This window comes from Colobus angolensis, unplaced genomic scaffold (assembly GCF_000951035.1).
Source record: "Colobus angolensis palliatus isolate OR3802 unplaced genomic scaffold, Cang.pa_1.0 Scaffold193, whole genome shotgun sequence".
In the NCBI taxonomy this organism is placed as follows: domain Eukaryota; kingdom Metazoa; phylum Chordata; class Mammalia; order Primates; family Cercopithecidae; genus Colobus; species Colobus angolensis.
In genome coordinates this window covers 870,762-885,225 of record NW_012115077.1, presented here as the reverse complement: position 1 = coordinate 885,225, position 14,464 = coordinate 870,762, and the positions used below count along the sequence as shown (strand labels likewise).

The 14,464-nt window shown below is 47.3% G+C and overlaps 2 protein-coding genes across 2 annotated transcripts in view; both read left to right on the top strand.

Moving 5' to 3' along the window:
- The window catches only part of KIAA0100 (KIAA0100 ortholog), a 32,874-nt gene extending 23,526 nt beyond the window's left edge, over positions 1-9,348 (top strand). Inside the window, exons 27-39 of the mRNA XM_011940788.1 lie at positions 2,050-2,149; positions 2,378-2,560; positions 2,918-3,039; positions 3,532-3,687; positions 3,769-3,890; positions 4,546-4,726; positions 6,474-6,560; positions 6,793-6,903; positions 7,039-7,174; positions 7,283-7,413; positions 7,595-7,696; positions 7,993-8,127; positions 8,545-9,348. Coding sequence (XP_011796178.1) covers positions 2,050-2,149; positions 2,378-2,560; positions 2,918-3,039; positions 3,532-3,687; positions 3,769-3,890; positions 4,546-4,726; positions 6,474-6,560; positions 6,793-6,903; positions 7,039-7,174; positions 7,283-7,413; positions 7,595-7,696; positions 7,993-8,127; positions 8,545-8,727 — 1,749 coding nt within the window. The 3' untranslated portion in view covers positions 8,728-9,348. The remainder of the gene's footprint in view (positions 1-2,049; positions 2,150-2,377; positions 2,561-2,917; positions 3,040-3,531; positions 3,688-3,768; positions 3,891-4,545; positions 4,727-6,473; positions 6,561-6,792; positions 6,904-7,038; positions 7,175-7,282; positions 7,414-7,594; positions 7,697-7,992; positions 8,128-8,544) is intronic.
- Positions 9,349-9,591: 243 nt separating this feature from the next.
- On the top strand, positions 9,592-14,361 carry LOC105510836 (uncharacterized serine/threonine-protein kinase SgK494). The gene is made up of 12 exons (XM_011940789.1): positions 9,592-9,678; positions 10,077-10,319; positions 10,414-10,497; positions 10,621-10,689; positions 11,070-11,139; positions 11,391-11,495; positions 11,987-12,027; positions 12,272-12,299; positions 12,406-12,495; positions 12,581-12,669; positions 12,806-12,916; positions 13,537-14,361. Exons 1-12 carry the CDS (start codon positions 9,622-9,624, stop codon positions 13,756-13,758), a joined length of 1,209 nt encoding a protein of 402 aa, XP_011796179.1. The 5' UTR covers positions 9,592-9,621; the 3' UTR covers positions 13,759-14,361.
- Positions 14,362-14,464: the final 103 nt, after the last annotated feature.

Below are 14,464 nucleotides of genomic sequence, written 5' to 3'. Positions count from 1 at the left end.
TGATCCGCCCGTCTTGGCCTCCCAAAGTGTTGGGATTACAGGCTTGAGCCACCGCGCCCGGCCAATTTTTGTATCTTTAGTAGAGACGCGGTTTCACCATGTTGGCCAGGCTGGTCTTGAGCTCCTGACCTCTTGATCCGCCCGCCTCAGCCTCCCAAAGTGTTGGGATTACAGGCTTATGCCCCATCCAGCCAAGATAATGTTTTTGTTAGATGGTGAGATTGTGAGCAGTTGGCAGAAATAAGGGAAGGAGCCTGTCTTTGCATTGCATGGTTGTTAATTTGCTTTTCAGCTTCTTGGTAAAACTGAACTAGATTATATTTTACCCTGTAACTTCTCTCTATTGGTTATGAGATATGCCTAGTCATTCTTGTGCATTATTACTTATTTAACAGGTGTTAAGTGCCCACATTGTCTTGGGCATGGCACACCCCCAAATGAGTTACAGGATCTAGCTGTATCTGATAAGGACCACCGTGATAAATCCATTTGCAGTTCTTAGTGGGGATAAAACTGATTCCTCTTCTCACCTCCCTGGCTGATGCTGCTTATATCAAGGACCTTAGGGCTTAGTCCAGGAAACCTCAAGTGTAATAAGAGGTAATGAGCATTTAGATCAGATGTCAGGCTGAGAGCGGTGGCTCACGCCTGTAATCCCAGCACTTTGGGAGGCTGAGGCAAGTGGATCATGAGGTCAGGAGTTCAAGACTACCCTGGCCAAGATGGTGAAACCCCGTCTCTACTAAAAATACAAAAATTAACCGGGCGTGGTGGCGGGCGCCTATAATTCCAGCTACTCGGGAGACTGAGGCAGAGAATTGCTTGAACCCAGGAGGTGGAGGTTGCAGTGAGCTGAGATCGCACCACTGCACTCCAGCCTGGGCAACAGAGCAAGACTCCGTCTCCAAAAAAAAAAAGATCAGATGTCAAGCCAAGTAAGGGACTGGTTGTTGGTAGTATGAGAAGTCAGGCTGATATATAAGAGCTGTGGTTCATTAAAGCAAGCAGTGCTCTTTATCAGTAGTCTTAGGAGGTAAGCACAGTTGTTAACTACCCATGCTATTGGATCTTTCTGGCATTTTCTGCGCCTCTGCTGCTTTTAGGCATGCCTTCTTTTGCGTGTGAACTCTTCCCCCCTGCCCCCCACCCCCCTCAGGCTGTGATACTAGCGTTAGAGTGGAACGTCTTTGGTTTAGGTACGAGGGACTGTGGTCTGGCCTTTCCTATATTTTTTTGAGGTTTGACAGATCCACCATCTGCTGTGGTCTTCCCATCTCACTCATTCTGTTATTCACTCTGACTTCAGCTTGGCAGAGTGAATAAAAATAATTAAATTCCCTTCCCCCATGGCAACGTTGTCAGAATGGTTATCTATCTGAAGATAGAAAACAGCAAGAACACAAATGGAACAAATACCAAAATGGGAGGGAAAGTAATTTTTTTTTTTTTTTTGAGACGGAGTCTTGCTCTGTCGCCCAGGCTGGAGTGCAGTGGCCGGATCTCAGCTCACTGCAAGCTCTGCCCCCCGGGTTCATGCCATTCTCCTGCCTCAGCCTCCTGAGTAGCTGGGACTACAGGTGCCCGCCACCTCGCCCGGCTAGTTTTTTGTATTTTCAGTAGAGACGGGGTTTCACCATATTCGCCAGGATGGTCTCGATCTCCTGACCTCGTGATCCACCTGTCTCGGCCTCCCAAAGTGCTGGGATTACAGGCTTGAGCCACCGCGCCCAGCCAGTAATTTTTTTTTAATGAGATATTTTGCCCAAGACATGATTAGATTTGAACCTTGCTCATTGTTTTTCTGGCTCAAGACCTGCGGGCCTGGCAAAGTGTGCATGTAATGCAGTTGGGTTGGAGAATTTGGGTAAACTGGGGCAAGAGAATGAGACAAGTATGTCCTCTATCCTGGGAGATGGTTCAAGCTATTCCATGCAGTGGAGATCTAGATAGTAAGTGTAACTACTTGAAATATGGAGATCTGTCACCCAGTTGTCCAGGACAAGCCACTGTTTCCCCAGGAGCTAAAGTTGCCTGCATCTCTGTCTTCAGGTGAAGAATATCGAGGAGCACCGGCAGCGTAGTTTGGACTCTGTGCAGGAGCTGATGGAGAGTGGGCAGGCAGTGGGCGGCATGGTTACCACAACCACAGGTCAGCCCTCCCCCTCCTCTGCATCAAATGATTAGGAATGGATGTGCATCCCAAAGGGACCTCATTTCCCTTCCTGTTTTTAACGTCACTGTATGCTGTAGTAGGACCATTTTGTGCTAGGCTAGGTTGAAAGCGGTGTTTCTGGAGTTTCCGAGACATAGCTGGGAGGCTCTCACATTACCTTTATTGAGAATGTCTTTTTCTTATCTCTTTCCCACCTCTTCCCAGATTGGAACCAGCCAGCTGAGGCACAACAAGCCCAGCAAGTCCAGCGGATCATTTCGCGTTGCAGCTGCCGAATGTACTATATTAGTTACAGCCATGACATTGATCCTGAACTAGCAACTCAGATTAAGCCACCTGAAGTTCTTGAGAACCAGGAAAAGGAAGATCTCCTAAAGAAGCAAGAAGGTATTCAGGGCTTGAAAGGCTTTTAGGAGAGGATTAGGGAAATTGGTAAAGTAGTTATTTCCTTGGTGATTCTGAGACAGTAGAGTTATTAAAAGTCCACTGTGCACTGGCATTAATATTTCACTTTGCTCTGCTTTTTGTAGGTTCTGCTATGAGAAAATAACCTCTATTCTTAGGGGGAGCTGGGATGAATGGGCATTGTTTATGATTCTGAAATAAACATGTTTCTGCCCATGAGCACCTCTCACCCTTTCTGTGGGGTTGACTAGTAGGGTGGTTCCAAATGTGGGTTAAGAGATGGAGTAGATATTTAGGTAGAAACTTGAGCTTTTTATTTAGCTGCTAACAATTATCTAGGGGCTGTGGATACCTTCACCCTTATCCACCATGAGCTGGAAATTTCCACCAACCCAGCTCAGTATGCCATGATCCTGGACATTGTCAACAACCTGCTGCTCCACGTAGAACCTAAGCGGAAGGTGAGCATGGGCCCTTGTAGAATGCTGATTAGCTTCACAGGAACACCCAGACTTTGTGTTTTATTTGGGCTTCTGTAAGAAAAGCCATGCTTCACACTGAAAAAGGGCCTTGTGGTTGATACATTCTTTTAGTCAACAGTGACCATTGAAATTCCACTTATTTAAGAAAGGCCTGAATGTCTCTCAGACTGTAGGGCTTGTTTGCCTGATTGTTTTCTCCTAGTTATTTCTCTACTCAGTCACCTGGACACCTCTAAAAACATTTACTATTCCCTGCTTCCACCTCCATCCCCATCCTGTTGGGCCTGACTTATTGTGAAATCCACATTGCCAAATTTTCTGCATTGACCTACTACTGTTGCTATTAACAGTGACAGATAAAGGTTAGCTTTCTAGAAGAGACCCCCCATTTCTTTCTCCTTTCTCTATTTCACTTTACTGTAAGACTTGTCTACTTAAAAATTGTATTCATTTCCCTTTCCATTCCTTTAGGAGCATAGTGAGAAGAAGCAACGGGTCAGGTTCCAGCTTGAGATCTCTAGCAATCCAGAGGAGCAACGCAGCAGCATACTGCATTTGCAGGAGGCTGTGCGGCAGCATGTGGCCCAAATACGACAGCTTGAGAAGCAGATGTATTCTATCATGAAGGTAGTCGCTCCAGATAGATAGTTCGAGGACCAGGAAGTCTAGAACGAGGGTAATCTCTCAGTTTCTATCCTGGTTCCCTAGTCTTTGCAGGATGACAGCAAGAATGAGAATCTGCTTGACCTGAACCAGAAGCTTCAGTTGCAGCTAAACCAGGAGAAGGCCAACCTGCAGCTGGAAAGTGAAGAACTGAATATCCTCATCAGGTGCCCCAACATTCTTTCCTTGCCCTTTTCCAGTGCCCCAGCTACAGACAGTTCTCTTTCTTGAGGTCTAGTGTGCATTATCAAAGGCTGATGTAGGAGTAGGTTCAGACATCTCTTCCTGAATAAGAAAATGGGTAGTTGGGAAGGATCACTTTTTTTTTTTTTTTTTTTTTTTAGAGACAAGGTGGTCTCACTATTTTGACCAGGCTGGTCTGGAACTCCTGGGCTCAAGCAGTCCTTCTGCCTTGGCCTCCCAAAGTGCTGGGATTACCACACCCAGCTGAAAGATCACTGTGGTGGCCTTGATACTATGCATCTGAACTGAAAAGATCTTTTTTTTTTTTAATGAACCTGACATACATATATGAAAATATCTTGAAGTTGATCAGCATACAATTGCAGATAAAATTGTAGGAATTATTAGTGGGAAGACACTATTTTATCAAGAAACTATAGAGCTGAAAGTTGGGATTTGTGCTTCTATGACCCACGAATGTCAGCAGCAATAAATTCAGTAAAAAAAATTTAGAGACTGGCTAACCCAGAATAGGTTAATTTCTGAGTTTACCTCCTGCATCATTCTAGAGCATTCTATCCCACCCCCTACCCATGTGCTATTTCCCTTACTGGCTTTGGCTCTCCTGTCCACTTACAGGTGTTTTAAGGATTTCCAACTGCAGCGGGCTAACAAGATGGAGCTGCGAAAGCAGCAAGAAGATGTGAGTGTGGTCCGTCGCACTGAGTTTTACTTTGCTCAGGCACGGTGGCGCCTGACAGAGGAAGATGGACAGCTGGGAATTGCTGAATTAGAACTGCAGAGGTTCCTCTACAGCAAGGTATCTGGGGTATATGGTCACACAAAGGCAGCTGTATTGAGAAACATTGACCTAGCTTAGGAGTCTAACTCATAAAAGAGAAATAAAAAGGGGCTAATTATTATATGATTATTAATGATAGTATGATTGGAAACATGAGCAGAGCTTCCTTTGACACATCTGTTTATAATGAATGATACACATACAGCTCTGATGCCATAGGGGAAAGTAACAATAAACAAAGAAATAAAATATTTAAAAAAAAATGATACAGGCCATGTGTGGTGGTTCATGCCTGTAATCCCATAACTCTGGGAGGCTGAGGTGGGAGGATTGCTTAAAGTCAAGAGTTCAACAAAAATTTTAAAAATTAGCTGGGCATCATGATGCATACCTGTGGCCCCAGCTACTTGGTAGGCTGAGGCAGGAGGATTGCTTGAGCCCTGGAGTTCGAGCCTGCAGTGAGCTGTGATCACACCATTGCTCTCCAGCCTGGGCAACAGAGTGAGACCCTGTCTCTGAAAAAGAAAATAATAATTAAAAACATATGATAGGCCGGGCATGGTGGCTCACACCTATAATCCCAGCACTCTGGAAGGCCGAGGCAGGTGCATCACCTGAGGTCAGGAGTTGAAGACCAGCCAACACGATGAAACCCCATCTCTACTACTAATACAAAAATTAGCCAGGCATGGTGGTGCACCCCTGTGGTCCCAGCTACTCGGGAGGCTGAGGCAGGAGAATCGTTTGAACCTGGGAGGTGGATGTTGCAGTGAGCCAAGATCATGCCACTGCACTTCAGCCTGGTGACAGAGCGAGACTCCATCTTAAAAAAAAAAAAAGAAAGTTAGTTGGGTATGGTGGTGTGTGCCTGTAATTCCAGCTACTCAGGAGGCTAAAGCAGGAGAATCGCTTGAACCCAGGAGATGGATGTTGCAGTGAGCCAAGATTGTGCCACTGCACTTCAGCCTGGGCAACAGAGTGAGACCCTGTCTCAAAAAAAATAAAATAAAATGAGATACAGATACAGATGAGTTTGATCAAATGCTTCTCTTGTTGAGTAAGAAGATGATCCCTAGAAGTATGGTCCAGAGGCAAATAATCTTTCATGTCCAGCTTGGAATAGAATATTCTAATACTGACATTCAGCTTTTCTGCCATTGATGTAAGGCAGTATTATTTATTACTTTCTCCTACAAGGGGCATTTGGAAATGAATTAGAACTTTTTTTTTTTTTTTTTTTTGAGGCGGAGTCTCGCTCTGTCACCCGGACTGGAGTGCAGTGGCCGGATCTCAGCTCACTGCAAGCTCCGCCTTCCGGGTTTACGCCATTCTTCTCCTGCCTCAGCCTCCCAAGTAGCTGGGACCACAGGCGCCCGCCACCTCGCCCGGCTAGTTTTTGTATTTTTAGTAGAGACGGGGTTTCACCGTGTTAGCCAGGATGGTCTCGATCTCCTGACCTCGTGATCCACCCGTCTCGGCCTCCCAAAGTGCTGGGATTACAGGCTTGAGCCACCACGCCCGGCCTAATTAGAACATTTTTTAATGTCACAATGGCTAGATAGTACTATCAGCATTTAGTGTCCTGGACCATAGTGCCCATGAGACACCCTGGATTAAAGAGTTTTGACTGTATGAGTTTGAAGGAGATATCAAGGTTGGGATTAGGCATATGTAGAGCCTGAAAACAAACTGGATACATAGCAGTTGTCTAGTAGACTTCTGAGAAAGGTTTATTATAGTAGATGGGGCAAAACTGTCTTTATAGGTGAATAAATCTGATGACACAGCAGAACATCTTCTGGAGTTGGGCTGGTTTACTATGAACAACCTCCTCCCCAATGCTGTCTATAAGGCAAGTCTTTTTTCCCCATTCCTAGTCCATTTGCATATTTTTAGCACAGGGCATTTATAACGGCCATTCAATATAAATCCACTATGGAAAACAATGTGGTGATCTGAGAGGGTGAAAGCTTGCCCAGCTTAGCAGTACCATTGCTTCTCCTCTCATTCTGCAGAGGATTTGGGGATTGCTTTATGGCAGGAAGGACATTGGGTTGGGCTGTTGTTTACTCTCTATCCTACAGGTAGTACTGCGGCCCCAGAGCTCCTGCCAGTCTGGGCGACAGCTAGCTCTCCGCCTCTTCAGCAAAGTTCGGCCCCCTGTTGGGGGTATCTCTGTTAAGGAGCATTTTGAGGTTAGTAAGCAGTCCCTTGGGGACCTGGGAACAAAGGACATTCAAAAGCCAGCTGTGTGTTACACGATACTAGGAGTAGGTAAACTGATGATGGTGTCTGAGCTTAATTACTTCTTGAATCTTTCTCCTTTTTAGGTAAATGTGGTGCCTCTCACCATCCAGCTGACACACCAGTTCTTCCATAGAATGATGGGCTTTTTCTTTCCTGGCCGAAGTGTGGAAGATGATGAAGTTGGTGATGAAGAGGATAAGTCCAAACTGGTGACTACTGGTGAGAACTTTTATGGTGGAGCCCCAGAAGAATAGGGTAGCAGCTCCAAAGACAGCTGAGACTTCAGAATGAGGATGGATGACAGCTGGTGCACTTGCTTTTTCATAGGAATACCAGTGGTGAAGCCTCGGCAGCTGATTGCAACAGATGATGCAGTATCACTGGGCCCTGGGAAGGGTGTGGCACAGGGTTTGACTCGGAGTTCTGGGGTCAGAAGGTCATTTCGCAAATCTCCAGAGGTACCAAACATGCCCCTGATGATAGAAAAATGGGAGAGTCCTGAGGTCCTGTTTGGTGTGGTTTGGGATTTCTTCGGTTTCCTCTGAGTCCATTCTAGGGATAAAAGAAGAGGGAGACGTTTGGGGTCCTGAGTTTCTTCTGATGGATTCAGGGCTCATACTCCTTGCCTGCCTTTCTTAGCACCCTGTGGATGACATTGACAAGATGAAAGAGCGAGCTGCCATGAACAACTCCTTCATCTACATAAAGATTCCACAAGTTCCACTGTGTGTCAGCTACAAGGTCTGCACCTTTCAAGTACTTTGTAGAACAGGGTGAGCAGGGAACCAGATAAGATCAGAGATTCTAGACAGGGAGACAGCTAGGTTGTGTGTGACGCTGAGCTATGGGTGATATATCTGCTGTTCCCTCTGCTCCCCTCAAGAGTCAGCACCATTACGAGACTGAGATTAAGGGGAAACCAGTATCTATAGGTTACTATTGTAGGCCTTGCGCTCAAGTGACTGGCTTGGACTCAAAATGGCAGCTGATGTATTCCCCACCCTTCTTTTTTCTTTCCCCTCCCCCTCCTCTTACAGGGTGAGAAGAACAGTGTGGACTGGGGTGACCTTAACCTGGTGCTGCCCTGTCTGGAGTACCACAACAACACATGGACATGGCTAGACTTTGCCATGGCTGTCAAAAGGGACAGCCGCAAAGCCCTGGTTGCCCAGGTATCCCGCCAGGGCTCATGGCTGTTTGGTTAACGGGGCTGGCAGGCAGATCCTCTTTTCGAGAGCCTTTCATTTTAGAATCCATGAATAAATATCCTTGGGAAAGGGCAGGTGAATGAGGTGAGTGACTTCTATGCCTGCCCTCTCCATGACCTCACTCAGATTATTAAATTCAGTGTTTACTGAGTGTTTCATATATCACCATTGATTTTAGGGAACTGAGAGCTAACACAACCTAAAGTTTAGAAGGGGTTATAATTAGACTGTAAGCTTCTTGAAAGCAGAGACCATTGTATGTGAATTGCCCCATTGTGCCTTGGATGTGTTTAATAAATCTTTATTGTCTTGGTTCATTTTGATTTATTCTGCCTGCCCACTAATGTTTACCTTTTCCTTTACTCCTCTCCAATTTGCCAGGTAATCAAAGAGAAGCTAAGACTGAAGCCTGCAACAGGCTCTGAGGTCCGGGGAAAGCTAGAAACTAAATCGGACCTGAACATGCAACAGCAGGAAGAGGAGGAGAAAGCCCGGCTCCTCATTGGTTTAAGCATGGGCGACAAGAACCCTGGCAAGAAGTCCATCTTTGGCAGGCGCAAATGATTTGGCGATTCGAGTGGCTGCAGTACAGGATCTGACTCTGGCTTAGGCTCCAGGGACTTGTGGGGTGGGAGGGGCTTCCCTTTATCCATCAGGATTTGTGGGTGTCAGAGCCCGTAGGCATTGCTGTTCACCACCTGCCCTGTTCACTGCAGGGCATGGTGGACAGTAATGCTGAGTTCCATCTCACGCTGATCAGGTTCAGGGCCAGAGAGACAACAAGAGAGCAAGACCCAGGGAACGGGCCCAGGGCAGGACCCTATTCCTTGGGGTCAAGTGAAAGGGTAGGGGGATAGTCCTGATCAAGTGTGATAAATTTTTGTAAACATATATATATATATATATATATTATATATATTTCTAAGTGTAACTGTCCTCCCTCTGTGCCAGGAAACAGGGGAGGGGGCTGATCCTCTGATCCTCACTCCACTGCCTTGTATGAAAGAGGTGTTGGTGTTCTGAGCGGCGATCAACTCCTCCCCAGTCTCTGTGCTAAGTTCACTTGGGAGGATGGCAGTAGGAGCCAGGGCTGGCCATGGGTCCCCTACCCTTCCCCCTAGGATATGCCCTGGAGAATGGCAAAATGATTTAAAGAGAAAAAAAATATTTTAAATTTGATGCTCATTTTTTGTGTGTGTGTTGAGTGCCTGCATTCAATCTGTATCCCTCCCTCATCAACCCAAGACATCCTGCAGCTGCCACTCTGAGGGTGGCCCCTTCTTCTCTGCCCTGAAGCTGTATCACAGAAATTTCTAGTCCTAGTGTGACTCTGGCCCCATGCTGATGGGTTTCTGCACACTGGAAGAGGCGGGGCTCATGTCATGCACCATCAGGGAGAGGAACTGCTTATGTAACTGGGACAGCAGATTTAGCAGAGAGAGGAGGCAGAGGCTGGGGATGGGAGCAGTAAGCTGTCGGCAGGGGCAACACACCCGGGTGACTGTTCCTCACAAGGTAGGCTGTGGGGCTCTGGCAGCCTACTGAGGGGAGGAGAGGGAGACATGGGCTTGAGGCCTGGGAAGTTCCTGGTTAGGAGCATGGCAGTGATGACCCAATGTGGGGGTGGGGCAGGGAGGCTGTACTATGAAAGCATCACAGCCCAATACTGAGGTGCAGGCTATATTCTTAATGTATCATGGTGAAAATGTCCAACAATTATTTTCCTAGAGGATTTGAATTGTGTCCAGGAAATCCAGGGCTTAGCACAAAGCAAGGGTAATGGGAATTTTGCCTTATGCTCAAAAATGTACCTCTAAGGGTTGAGCCTTAAGGGGAGGGAGTGCCTAGTAAGATGGGTGGAACCTGCTATGCCTCAGGAGCAGAAAGTTTAGAGTGGCACCCTTGGTTCTCAGCAGGGTGCCAACATCCGGGGTCCCTGGGCCCGAGGCTGGAAGAGCCTCTGGTCAGATGTGGGAACCATCAGGTCAGATCTGGAAGAACTCTGGGAACTACGGGGGCATCACTATCTGCACCAGGAGTCCCTAAAGCCAGCCCCACTACTGAAGCCTCTGCCAGAGTGGCCAGTGCCTCAGTTCATCAACCTCTTTCTACCAGAGTTTCCCATTAGGCCCGTTAGGGGGCAGCAGCAGCTGAAGGTAAGTCAGTGGAATCCCTGAGTGGGGTCTCAGTCTTTGGGAGAAGTTGGAAATGACCAGTCTCAACTGGCCTGTTCTTCATTTCTCTGTACAGATTTTAGGCCTTGTGGCTAAAGGCTCCTTTGGAACTGTCCTCAAGGTGCTAGACTGCACCCAGAAAGCTATATTTGCAGTGAAGGTAGGGGCTTAGGTACCATATTATTCTCTAGTGTCTGTTTCCAATCTTGATTCCAGAGAGGTTGGGAGGAGTAAACAATTCAATAGCACTATCCTCTGAGTCATCACTACTCTCCTTTTATAGGTGGTGCCCAAGGTAAAGGTCCTACAGAGGGACACTGTGAGGCAGTGCAAGGAGGAGGTTAGCATCCAGGTATGCACAGAGTTCTAGAAAGAATTGTGGGAAGAGCTAGGCCACAGGTAGGGAAAGTACCTTTCTTGACCACCTTTTCCTGGTTCTGCCTCCTCCATCTGCTTCAGCCTAGTTTGACACTAAAGTAGATCCTGGGAAAAGTATCTGTCAGCTCTCAACACAGTTTTCCTACCAGGGAAATCTCTTAAGCATGTCCCAGTGTATTCCTTAGTATTTGCTGGTTCTAGGATTACCAGATAGTTCCAATTGTTGAGTTCCTCTGAACTGAGAGATGAGGCAGCAGTTCCCCCTCTGCGCATCTGGGTAAAACCTGATTTCTCGGCTGCCTTTATTCTCAATGACTATGTTCCTCCCTAACTTCCTGTTTTCTTTGTCCCTAGCGACAGATCAACCATCCCTTTGTACACAGCTTGGGGGACAGCTGGCAGGGAAAACGGCACCTTTTCATTAGTGAGTGACTGGACTCTCTCCTCATCCCCCAGGGTCCTTGTGCTATATGCCCACCTGAGATTACCTCTTTGGCTTGTTCTGCCTTTGCTCTGTCCCCCTTCTTATGGCACCTCTCTATCCTAAAGGGAGGGGGAACAGCAGGTGGTATCATTTTGGGCAGGAGGCCTACAATGCCTTGAGCCCAGGCATTGCAGCTCCCAAACATTGCCTAGACTTCTGGCAATCTATGTAGCTCCACACTGGCTTTGCAGTGTGTAGCTACTGCAGCACAGATCTGCACTCCCTTTGGTCGGCTGTTGGCTGCTTTCCTGAGGCTTCCATCCGTCTCTTTGCTGCCGAGTTGGTCCTGGTACTGTGTAAGTGAAACAGTGGTAAAGGAAATGGGGAGGGAAGACTTAAATTGGGAAGAAGGAGAGTAAAGAATTAATATTAATAGGCCGGGCGCGGTGGCTCAAGCCTGTAATCCCAGCACTTTGGGAGGCTGAGACGGGCGGATCACGAGGTCAGGAGATCGAGACTATCCTGGCTAACATGGTGAAACCCTGTCTCTACTAAAAAAAATACAAAAAAATCTAGCCGGGCGCGGTGGCGGGCGCCTGTAGTCCCAGCTACTCTGGAGGCTGAGGCAGGAGAATGGCGTAAACCTGGGAGGCAGAGCTTGCAGTGAGCTGAGGTCCGGCCACTGCACGCCAGCCTGGGCGACAGAGTGAGACTCCGTCTCAAAAAAAAAAAAGAAAAGAATTAATAATAATGGAGGTCAAAGAATAGGAGAGGGATGGGATGAGGGCTACTAGGGAAACTGGAAAGGACAGAAAAGCTGCAGCACGCCCATACTTGTTATCCACAGGTTATCTCCATGACTTGGGCATCATGCACCGAGATGTGAAGGTAGAGTTAAGTGCTTTTTTCCCTTTGTCTGAGAGTCTCAATAAGAAGTCCCAATAAGTCCAAGAAGTTAGGGAGCGGAGAACTATAGACATTGGGGCCCCCATGGGTACCAAGGATTTGGGCAAGGGCTCTCTGAGTATAGATTTGAGTGCTGAGTAGGGCATAACCTTCAGCTGGGGTGTATACATGATGAAAGAGAGTTGAAAGGAAGAGGAAGAATTACTTCTTACCTGTGATCTTTCAGATGGAGAATATTCTTCTAGATGAACGAGGTAAGTATTTTTCCTTCCCTAGCTCCAAGATGGGAGGTACTTTGGGAATAAATCATGGCTGACAAGGGGTGGAACAGCGGTGCAGTTGCCTTACCTTCTTTCATAGGCCATCTGAAACTGACAGACTTTGGTCTGTCCCGCCACCTGCCCCCGGGAGCTCGAGCCTACACTATCTGTGGCACTCTTCAGTACATGGGTGAGAGAGGTTAAAGCTGATGGGTAAGCATTGGGCAGGAGGATAGCTAAAGGATGTCAGTGACAAGTGTCTTTGAAATCTGTAGCCCCAGAGGTCCTAAGTGGAGGACCTTACAACCATGCTGCTGATTGGTGGTCCCTGGGTGTCTTGCTTTTCTCTCTGGCAACGGGAAAGGTGAGAGAATACTAGTTTTGGGCAGAGAAGAGCTTTGCCTTGTGGTGGGAAGAAGGAAGACCTTAGGAAATCTTGTCTTATTCCTACTAGGGAAGGAACCCCTACCCCCACCCCCACTCCTTACCTCTTAACTCAGTTTCCAGTGGCTGCAGAGAGAGATCATGTGGCCATGTTGGCAAGTGTGACCCACAGTGACTCTGAGATCCCAGCTTCTCTTAACCAGGGCCTCTCACTCCTGCTTCATGAGGTAAGGATGAGCACTGCTTTCCTTCTTGGCTACCAAACCATTCATGCTCTCCTGCCTTCATTAAAGTGATGTTTCCCCATTCCTCTCATTAATTTTTTTTGGGGGGCTCCAACTTTTACTTAACTACCTACTTGCATCTAAGCTATACTGAGTCACATTCCTAAGTTCCTGGTCCCCCAAATCTCCTCCCCATCTAGAACAGAGAGGTCCCTTCTGAGAGAGTAGAGCACTGTACACTCATCTGAAAACTCACAAGTACAGCTCCTTATTCCCACCTTTGCCCCAAATTAGCCTCTATTTCTCCCTCTTTTACAAATCATCTACTCTTCAGGGTTCTTATTCCTACCCTCCACAGCTCCACGAACTTCTGTCTTCTTTTCCATCCTTTCTGTTCAGGCCTTTCCTGTCCTAGTTTTGGGCAGAGAAGAGCTTTGCCTTGTGGTGGGAAGAAGGAAGACCTTAGGAAATCTTGTCTTATTCCTACTAAGGAAGGAACCCCTACCCCCACCCCCACTCCTTACCTCTTAACTCAGTTTCCAGTGGCTGCAGAGAGAGATCATGTGGCCATGTTGGCAAGTGTGACCCACAGTGACACAGTACTATGCTCTATTTTCCTTCAGCTCTTATGCCAGAACCCCCTCCATCGTCTACGTTATCTGCATCACTTCCAGGTCCACCCTTTCTTTCGGGGTGTGGCCTTTGACCCAGAGCTCCTACAGAAGCAGCCAGTGAACTTTGTCGTGGAGACACAAGCTACGCAGCCCAGTTCAGCAGAGACCATGCCCTTCGACGACTTTGACTGTGATCTGGAGTCCTTCCTGCTCTACCCAATCCCCGCTTGAGCCTCTCTACTGTAAATTGGGGCCTGGCTGGGAGCCTGAAGATCTCTATCACTGCCCACTCAGTATGACCACCTTGATAATCCAGTTTGTTTTTATTTTGTAGCCTCTTACCGTTCTGTTCTCCTAGGCTTTAGACCAGAGTTCCAACCTTGAACATTCTGCTACTGGCAGCCACAGCTGGCCCTATTCCTTCCCTATCATACAACCTACCTCTCAATTCAACATCTCAGATCAGGGTGGTGACCTTTTCCTTTTCTTTACTTCTCCAGTGCTCTTACCCTCAGGCTGTCAGCCAGGGCTGCTTCCGCTTGTTTCCTTTCTTGAGCAATAATAATACTTCATGGGTTCCCAGGGTGCTATTGATGTGTTTAATAGGCTTGTCAGAAGCAATATGAATTTTTTTTTTTTTTTTTTTTGAGACAGAGCCTCACTCTGTTGCCCAGGCTGGAGTGCAGTGGCACAATCTCAGTTCACTGCAACCTCCGCCTCCCGGGTTCAAGTGATTTTCATGCCTCATCCTCCCGAGTAGCTGGGATTACAGGTGCACACGATTATGCCCAGCTAATTTTTGTATTTTTTAGTAGAGACAGGGCTTCACCATGTTGGCCAGGCTGATCTCAAACTCCTGACCTCAAGTGATCGGCCTGTCTCGGCCTCCCAAAGTGCTGGAATTACAGGTGTGAACCACTGCACCAGGCCCCCCCCC

What these genes read in the sequence shown, in the direction of transcription:
- LOC105510836 (XM_011940789.1), top strand. Translation starts at nt 9,622, where the DNA reads ATGGGAGCAGTAAGCTGTCGGCAGGGGCAACACACCCGGGTGACTGTT. An exon ending in GGGGGCAGCAGCAGCTGAAG is followed by an intron (nt 10,320 to 10,413) that starts GTAAGTCAGTGG and finishes TTCTCTGTACAG; the next exon opens with ATTTTAGGCCTTGTGGCTAA. An exon ending in CGAGTTGGTCCTGGTACTGT is followed by an intron (nt 11,496 to 11,986) that starts GTAAGTGAAACA and finishes TGTTATCCACAG; the next exon opens with GTTATCTCCATGACTTGGGC.